Source organism: Microtus ochrogaster, linkage group LG5, assembly GCF_000317375.1.
Source record: "Microtus ochrogaster isolate Prairie Vole_2 linkage group LG5, MicOch1.0, whole genome shotgun sequence".
NCBI classification, from domain to species: Eukaryota; Metazoa; Chordata; class Mammalia; order Rodentia; family Cricetidae; genus Microtus; species Microtus ochrogaster.
The window spans coordinates 37,528,887-37,538,686 of NC_022031.1; the positions used below are offsets into that span (position 1 = coordinate 37,528,887).

Consider the following 9,800-nt stretch of genomic DNA (forward strand, 5'->3'; position numbering starts at 1 on the left):
GCTCCCAACCATCTGTAATGAGGTCTGGTGCCCTCTTCTGGCCTGCGGACACACGCACAGACAGAATATTGTATACATAATAAATAAGTAAATAAATAAATAAATATTTAAAAAAAAAAAAGTTGTTAGAGTTGATCTGTGGTGGCACACACACACCTTTAATCCCAGCACTTGGGAGGCAGAGGCAGGCTGATGTCCGTGAGATTGAGGCCAGCCTGGTCTACAGAGCTAGTTCAAGGATAGCTAAGGTTTTTACTGGCCCAGTTCACAGAGATCCACCTGTCTCTGCCTCCTGAGTGCTGGGATTAAAGGAGTGTGTCTCCAAGCTGTTTTTGCTTTGTTTTCAAAATAAAAAGTATCTTGAATATAGCAATATAAGACCCATTTTTAGGGTGCAGAAAATTTGGGTACATAATTTTAAGTATATATTTAAAGTATTTAGGAAGACAGTTTTGATGTATTGACATAATTAAATTTAGAAAAACATCTTAGATTGCTTCTGATTAATTTGATTGGGATAGTGTAGCAAAATGTCCTTAGATAAATCAGAACTGGTTAGAAAGGCTAGGTTGGTTTGGAGTTAAGCAGAAGTACAATGTAGTCATGATTTTGAGCTGGGAGTGTTGCTGGGTAGCAGAGTGCTTGCCTAGCATGTGAAGGCAGATTTGAGTCCTGTACTGTAAAAACCAAACCAAACCACTTTCCCAGAAAGGCAAATACCTGAGCTACTGGGAGCTCATTAACTCTAGCCAGACAGGGAAGGAACCAGCATAAGACCATACTAGACCCTCTGAATGTGAGTGACAGTTGAATGGCTGGGGCAGACTGTGGGGCCGCTGGCAGTTGCACCAGGATTTATCCCTACTGCTTGTACTGCCTTTTTGGGAACCCATTCTCTTTGGATGATACATTGATCAGCCTGGATGTAGTAGGGAGGGCCTTGGACCTTCCCCAAAGCAATATGCCTTACCCTCTCTGATGAGGAGTAAATGGGGGGCGGGGAGAGAAGGCGGAGGAAATAGGAGGGGAGGGAGTGGGGACTGGTGTTGGTATGTAAAATGAAAAAAGATAGTTTTTTTAAAAAAAATTTAAGAAAAAGCTTCCCCTCAAGTTCTGCTTTTGCCCATTTACTGATACTGTTTTCCTATTTCTAAGTATCTTTTTGTTACCAAATGAGCTGTTAGTATGAACAATGTCAGTAGATTGATTTTCTGTCTTTATAAGATGACAATGACATGGCAGTTTGCCAGCTAGTCACATATGGGTTCCTGTATTTAAATTCTATTAAAATTAACCAAAAAGAAATAACAAATTGTAAGGTAGCATTCAGGTTTTTTAATTTCTTAAAAAGATTTTATTTAATTTTATTTTAAGTGCATTGATGTTTTTGTCCACATTCATATCTACGTGAGGGTGTCAGATTCCCCAGAACAATAGTTACATGCATTTGTGAGCTGCTGGGACTTGAACCCGGATCCTCTGGAAGAAAGAGCAGTCAGTGCTCTTAACTGCTGAGCCATCCCTCCAGCCCCTAATTTAATGCTTTTGAGGCAAGGGCTTACTGTGGTCTTCGCTGGCTTTGATCTGCCTGCCACTACTGGAATTAAAGATGTGCGCTCCCAGTCGCAGCCTTTAAAACTGCTGGAAGAACAGAACAGTTGTGTTTGGTACTAAGTCTTTTGGGTGTGATAGCTTATGTTTCAAAACATTACACATACTTTGTTAAAAAGAAATAAGAAACTTACCTTTTTTTCTATTTTGATTTTGAGTTGAGCTTTGATATAATATATTCTGAATTATTTATTTTACCCAAGTTACCAAGTGTACCTACAGTGCCATTTTCTATTGCTGGGCGATGGTGGCGCACGCCTTTAATCCCAGCACTCGGGAGGCAGAGGCAGGTGGATCTCTGTGAGTTTGAGGCCAGCCTGGTCTACAAGAGCTAGTTCCAGGACAGGCTTCAAAGCCACAGAGAAACCCTGTCTTGAAAAACCAACAATGTCTTTGGTGTTCTTTTAGTTTTCTATATTTGTTTTATCTTTATTTGTTTATTTATTCATTGGTTTAAGCTGTATCTTTTTTCTAAGATAGGTGCAGACCTCTACGTATATACACCTGAAAATCTAAGAGCTCAGTCATCAATCCACTTGGTTTTTTTGTTTTTGTTTTCCTGGTTTTTTGAGACAGGGTATTTCTGGGTAGCTTTGGAACCTGTCCTAGAACTCACTTTGTTGACCAGGCTGGCCTTGAACTCACAGAGATCCACCTGCCTCTGCCTCCTGAGTGCTGGGGTTAGAGGCGTGTGCCTCCACCACCCAGCTGGTTTTGTTTTTGAGATTTACTGTGTGTTGAACTTGAATTTTCCTGCCTCAGCCTCGGGTGTGAGGTTACAGGTGTGCTAGAAGATGTACTTCACTGAACCTTTTGTTTCTTTGCTTTTTCCTCTCTCTCTCTCTCTCTCTCTCTCTCTCTCTCTCTCTCTTTGAGACAGGGTTTTTCTGTGCAGCCCTGGCTGTTCTAGATCTCTGTGAGTTTCAGAACAGCCAGGGCTACACATAGAAACTCTGTCAAAAACAAAACAGAATGTGTATGAGTGTTTTGTCTATGTGTATGAATGTGTGACTGGCTTGTTTATGGGAGCCCTCCAGATCCACATGATTGCATAGCACCAAGGGACAGGACAGGGTCACTAGCCTTAGTAGGTGACTCTGCGCCTCAGTAGGTAACCTTGCCCCTCAGTGGGTGACCCTGTCTCTTCATAGGTGACCCTGTCCCTCAGTGGGTGACCCTGGAGTCCATTAGAGAGTAGTTAAAATTTTAGGTAGGTCATGGGTAGAGTGCTTGCTTAGCATTGCAAGGCCTTGGATTAAGTTCTGGCACCTGGTCCTCCTGACCCCCTTCCTAAGAGAAAAAGAAAAGGAAAGGAAGCATGTAGAAGCACACTTATTTCTGGTGTGTTGACTGCTGACAAGACTGCCCCTGAACTCAGTCCTGTTGCCTCTGCCTCCTGAGAAACTCAGATCCCAGCCTTGTTTCAGATGCTGGGGTCTGAAATGTAGTATCTGTGATACTCCTGCTTCGGGAGATCTATTGTCATTTTGTTGGTTCAGCAGTGTTTACTCAGGTTTTGTGAAGTGTTGTTACAGCTATTTCAGAAGGCATCTGGGGGCTGGAGAGATGACTCTGTGGTTAAGAACAAGTTAGGTCCCAGCATCCACTTCAGCTGACTCTCACATTCCAGTAGTTAAGCTTCAGGAACCTGGTGCCCTGCATGTGTGTGCACCTCTACACACGTGGCATATAGACACATAGACATACAGATTTTAAAGTAAAAATGAAAAAGGGTATTCTGATAGGGCGTGGTGGTATTCACCTCATTTTCAGTATTTGCAGTCAGAGGCAGGAAGACAGAGCTTGAGACTATTAGGATTACATAGTACAAGACTAGTTCAGTGAGCTCTCACCTCAAAAACAAACAAAATTACCATAACATCAAAGGCTGGACATAGATTTCAGTAGTCTAGTGCTTGCATAGTTACTATCTTTGGCAATTTATGAGTAGTCATTTTGTGTATTGTGTCAATTTATAACTGAGATTTTCATGGGTTGTACCCTGTGTAATTAATAACTGTTAAATCTCTAAGAGATCTCCAACCCACCCCTGAGTGTTCGGGTGTTCTTAGTGGACTAGCAGTCATTGGGCTCTTCTTCATTCATTGTTATTGTGCTGAGGTAAAATGTTTGATTACTTACACATCACTGTGTATCTTAAATAATAACAAGGCTGGGCATTGGTGGTGCATGTCATTAATCCTAGAACTCAGGAGGCAGAGATAGGCAGATCTTTGTGGTTTTGAGGGCAGCCTGATCTACAGAAGTAGTTCCTGAATAGCCAGGGCTATCTACACACACACACACACACACACACACACACACACACACACACACACACACACGAAAGAGAGAGAGAGAGAGAGAGAGAGAGAGAGAGAGATAGTGTGGGAGGAAAAGAAAAGACAAACAAATTAGCTTCTCTTATATTGGGCTTTCTTTTGAACTTCAGGACTTCAGGAGTGAGAAGTAAAGACTTTGTGAGTCCTAAAACATTAGTTTTCTGTCTTGATTTTTTTTTTTGTCTTTGTTTTCTTGTTTACTTTCAAGACATATTACTCAAGAAATCTTTCCTTGTTTTATAGGTTCTAAATGGCTTCTAAGAAGTTGGGTACAGATTTTCATGGTAAGTGAAGCATTAAATATTATGGTTTAAGTTATGATTTGATCAGAAAATATAAATTGCTTTAGTATTTTGTTATTTTTTTATACTGAACAGCCTAAGTAAAACAAAGTTGTACAAAACATAGCATGTCCTGGAACTACGTAGATCAGCCTTCCCTTGACCTCACAGACCTCTGGAAAAGTAGCCAGTGCTCTTAACCACTGAGCCATCTCTCTAGCCCTGCTGCTTATTCTCTCGGACCACCAGGCCCACCTATCCCTCTCCTGCCTAGGCTATTGGCCATTCAGCTTTTTTTCTTCTCCTTTTCTTTACTTTTCTTTTCCTTTCTTTACTTTTCTCTTTCTTTCTTTCTTTCTTTCTTTCTTTCTTTCTTTCTTTCTTTCTTTCTTTCTTTCTCTCTTTCTCTCTTTCTCTCTTTCTGTCTCTGTCTCTGTCTCTCTCTCTTTCATTTTAGACCAGTCAGGTGCCTTAGGCAGGCAGGGTGGAACAAAAGCAATACATCTGTACATAATTAAACAGATGCACCATAAGTAAATTTAACACACACCTTTACACAGTTAGAGTAGTGTTCTGCAGCATAGACAAAGGTAACACACCTTTACATAGTTAAAGTGATATTTCACAGCAGTTGAATGCTTCACATATCTGAGCCATGGTCATGGGTTTGATTCTCTAGTACTGGGGGTGTGGTGGGAATCCATATTATTCTAGAAAGTAATAATACTTTTATTCTTTGTGCTAAAAAAAATGATTGTTTCACTGGTACCCATAATCTCACCCCCTAGAAGGCAAGAAAAAGTTCGTAGAGAACTCTTAAATCAAAGACACCTGTTGTGAGGAGTCTCATCAGTTCAGACGGATGTGTGTCAATCAGACAGTGGTGTAGGTTCTGAGAATACAGACGTGGCATAGTGGCACACAGTGTAATCCCAACTACTTGAGCACAAGGTTGGGTTGTGAACTCAAGACCATCCGTGTCAGGTACCAATACTTTGTCTCCCAAACAAAACAGAACAACCCAAACAAAATGATTTGAGACTATACCTTCAAATAAGACTTGACTTGGCTACAAGAAGCCTATGTTTCCTTTGACAAGACAGACAATAAGTATAATAAAACAGCTATGTAGTATGTTAGAAGAAAAAAAATACTGCGAGGTCAAGTCAGACAACATAGTGAGGTAGGGTGCTGCAGTTAAACCTGGTTCAGAAACGTTTGAGCAGAGTTGAAGACGTGAAGAAGTGAGTTGTGAATCCAAGAGAAGAGCATTCCAGATAAAGGAACTGCGGGTATAGAACACTTTAGGGCAGGTTTGAGCTTGACATCATTTCAGGCAGAGGTCCCTGTGACTCAGGCAGTAATCCAAAGGACAGTTAGGAGATGTGGACAGAAAGATCCTAGGAGGCTTTTTTAGGCGACTGTGAGTACTTTGGATCTTTTTTTATTATTTATTTTTTTTTGAGACAGGTTTTATCTTTGTAGCTCTGGTTGTCCTGGCCTTGAACTCACAGAGACCCACCTGCCTCTGCCTCCAGAGTGCTGGGATTAAAGGCGTGCGCCAGGCCCTACAAGTTCTTTGGATTTTACAATGAGTATAATTGAAAACAAACCCTCCTAGTGAAGATAGTGAAGTAGACCGAGTAGACAGGTCTCAGGTAAGCTGTTGGAGAAGGGACTCAAGTCTTAGAAGAGCCTAAATGTACGTTTACCTAAGTTATAGCAAAATAAGTACTAAGGTTATTTGCTAATGTTTTCTCCTTTATTATTATTATTATTATTATAGGGACTTTCAGTTACCTTGATGATGTCCCATTCAAAATAGGAGACAAATTCAAAACACCAGCTAAAGTTGGTCTACCTATTGGCTTCTCCTTGCCTGATTGCTTACAGGTTATCAGAGAGATGCAGGTAAGTCATGAATTTTATTTAGTGTTTAGTGCATTGATAAACTTGGATAAACTGTTCTTATACCTTTCATTTTTTTCTTGTTGTTCCTATTAATGCCTGGCTTACAGTGGTACCCAGACCTCCATTTATTGTTTGACACATGCATAGATTTTGTGAAGCCCATTTCATTATATGTGTGTGTGTGTGTGTGTGTGTGTGTGTGTGTGTGTGTATACACACATATATATATTGGGTCTCAGTGCTTTCCTTGCACTGAATTTGCACAAAGCAAATTCCAGTTACCCATTTCAGACACTCACCTCTTTCCTTTGTTGAGGTCCTCATTGTTGTTCAGATAATGTTTCTTTTGTTCTGCTCACACTTAGTTCTCACCCAGGCTGTTAGAGCAGCAGTTGGCTCTGCTGCTTGCAAGGTTTTTCACATCATTTCTAGAGTAATGATTTTAAGGCTTTAAAATTATTTTTGAAAGTTTATAATTCAATGATTATTAAATCAAACATAGGGACGTCAGGTTTTGTCAGAGCACATTCGACCATCTTCATGTCCGAGTCAGCAAGAGTTTGTTGAATATACTTTGTGCATTTTTCCTATACCTGGCTTTCCTTGTGAGTTGTCTCTGGGTGGAATAGTCTCTCTCTGACTGTACAGAACTGTGCCTAAATGTTCTCCAGGGTTTCTTTCTCAACTCTCTTCTCTTGAGAACTATGTTATATAGAAATGCATGAAATTACTTTTTTTTATAGTTATTTATTTATTATGTACACAATACTCTGTCTGTGTGTATTCCTGCTGGCCAGAAGAGGGCACCAGACCTCATTACAGATGGCTGTGAGCCACCATGTGGTTGCTGGGAATTGAACTCAGGACCTTTGGAAGAGCAGACAATGCTCTTAACCTCTGAGCCATCTCTCCAGCCCATGAAATTACTTTTTGAAGGCACCAAAAAGCTGAGTGTTGCTTCATAAGTGCCTGCTTTTGGGATGTGCTCTTGTGGGGACTGAGGAGAGTCAGCTCAGTGTCCTCAGAGGTGCTTACAGCTTAGAGGTATTGTGAGAAACCCAGAAGAGCACAGCGCGCTCACAGAACTTTACTCCACCTTGTTGGAAAGGAAATTTTGTTTCTGGGGACTCATTAGGACATCAGCATGACACTTTAAAAGGATTTTGCCTTATAGAGTCTGTGTGCAGAATTCAGTTGCTTTGTTTTAATAACTTTATTGAGATAAGATTTACATACCTTAAAATGAACTCTTTCAAGCTATATACTTCAGTGGGTTTTTCTTTTTTTTTTTTTTTTGAGACAGGATTTCAGGATTTCTAGCCCTGGCTATTTTGGAACTAGCTCTGTAGACCAGGCTGACTGAACTCTCTGACCAAGCTCAGAGATCCACCTGCCTCTGTCTCTCAAGTGCTGAGATTAAAGATGTAGCCACTACCACCCCACCTGATTTTTTTTTTAATTAATTTTAATTTGTGTGCTTTGGTGTTTTGCCATGGGAGTCAGGTCCCCTGGAACAGGAGTTACAGACAGTTGTGAGCTGCTATGTGGGTGCTGGAAATTGACGCAGGGTACTCTGGAAGAACAGCCAGTGCTCTTAACTGCTAAGCCATCTCTCCAGTCCCCTGGTCAATTTTTAGTATTCACAGTTGTGTAAACTTTTTATTTTTTTATTTTTCGAGACAGGGTTTCTCCGTAGCTTTTGGTTCCAGTCCTGTCATGTAAACTTTTAGAGTATTTTATTCCTCCCGCCCCCAAAAGAAACCCTCTGTGGTCTTTGTGACAGACACATTTAATTTAGGTTTTTGTACTTGGAGTCCTAGGCCAGAGGTCTCAATTTGGATACTCCCAGTGAACCAGGTCTGCTCCTTCATCCCGAAAGGTCAAATGAAGAGATGAATGTGGTAAAGACATGAACGTACTGTCCTCTCAGGGCAATGACTAAATACCAGCAGTCTAGTTATAAATCCTGTCTGTCCCAGGAGGCTGATAACTGTCCTGGTCTGCAGTATAAGCTGGAGGTTTGCACAGCTAGACATTTTGTCTGGTTGAACATTCAGAAAAATGATAAACGAGTTGCTGCGAGACATAAAGTGTGACTCCTTTTGAGCACTTCTTTCTCTCCTACCCAGAGAGCTTTAGTGAAATGTTCAGTTCTTCTCAAAAAAGAAAAGAAAGGAAAAGTTGCTGCTGCCTGGCAGGGAACTTTGAGCCTTTAGAAAAGGTGTTGATATATTAGACTTTTTCTTCCTGGGAATCCACGTGAGTGTGAGAGAACACTTCAGAAAAGGGCCAGTTCACAATTATCTTGCTTTTAGTTCCTCGTCAGACACCTTCAAACCCAAGGAGAGAGTGATTTTAATAAAAGCAGCCTCTCCGTCCCTGTTACGTTGCTATGGCTGAGTAGTATTGCTCTTGTGTGGGTATGCCACACTTGTGTATTCATCAGTTGATAAACATGCTGGTAGTTTCTATTTTTGACTATCCTGACATGTATTGCTATGAAGGTTTACATGCAGGCTTCCCCTTCTTTCTCATTCTTCTGGATGTACAAAGGTGGAATCACTGGGCCTTCCTATAACTGTATAAAGGAACTACCAGATGATATTCCAAATCACTGTGTCATTTTATTCACACTAGCGCTGGAGGTGTGTTCCAATTGTGTCCGTCTTACCTGCCTGTGGTAACTGCCTCTTTCATTATGTATTTGTGGGTGTGAAGTTGTATTTTGTGGCTTTGATTTTCATTTTACTAATGACACTAAACATCTTAAGTGGATAGATAATCTTTTTTAAATGGAGACTTCATTGGGCCCTAAGGTACGATTTTACCTTATACCTTTTACCTATACTTTCCTTGCTCCATTTTCCTCATAATAAATAATCATTAAATACCTTTCTTGTGTATGTAGTCCTTGTAATAATATGATTTAAAAACCCCAGAGCTAGAGATGTAGCTTAGTGGTAGCATGTGTGCTCTGCATGCATGAAGCCACTGTACATAGACATACATATAAATACACAAACATGCACACACAATTGAAAACATAAAAGAGGTGAGATGAATAAAGCCTTGGGTTTATTGCTACCACTGCACGCGTGCGCACACACACACACACACACATAGCATGCACATACAATTGAAAAAATAGGAAAGAGAGTCATGATGATTTTTGCTAGGAGTAGACACATATGCTGTAGTCCCATAGGCTTGGGAGGCTGAGGCAGGAGGTCCATTTTCATACAGCAATTTGAGGCCAGCAAAGCAAAATGGGTGGCCTTGTATCACTTACCTTCCTCATTGCTGACAGGATTCCTACAGAAACCACTTAAGGTAGAGAAAGGATTTATTTGGGTTATGTTTTGGGGAAAGCAGTCCGTCATGGCAGTGAAGGCGTCCCGTTTGACTGGTTTCTCTCTACTGCAACGTGAGTGTGAGGTAAGTGTGGATAAGGGGCTATGCCCCAGCCCTCAGGCAAACCCCACCTCCTAGAAGTTTCATAACCTCCCAAATAAGCCACATTAGCTGTGGACCAGCACATACTCTTGGGCCCCATAGGCTGGCCTGGAATCTGGGCTGGGCTGTATCCCTCAGACCTCCCCCTAACTAAAGGTTCCACAGCTTAGCCCGCCTGGTCTCTGTCTCTCTGTCTCTCTCT

At 41.2% G+C, this 9,800-nt stretch overlaps 1 protein-coding gene across 1 annotated transcript in view; it reads left to right on the forward strand.

Annotated features, from left to right (window-relative positions):
* Window positions 1–9,800, forward strand: part of Ubap1 (ubiquitin associated protein 1) — a 33,637-nt gene that overhangs the window by 13,152 nt on the left and 10,685 nt on the right. Inside the window, exons 2-3 of the mRNA XM_005362008.2 lie at window positions 4,197–4,237; window positions 6,021–6,145. Coding sequence (XP_005362065.1) covers window positions 4,204–4,237; window positions 6,021–6,145 — 159 coding nt within the window. The 5' untranslated portion in view covers window positions 4,197–4,203. The remainder of the gene's footprint in view (window positions 1–4,196; window positions 4,238–6,020; window positions 6,146–9,800) is intronic.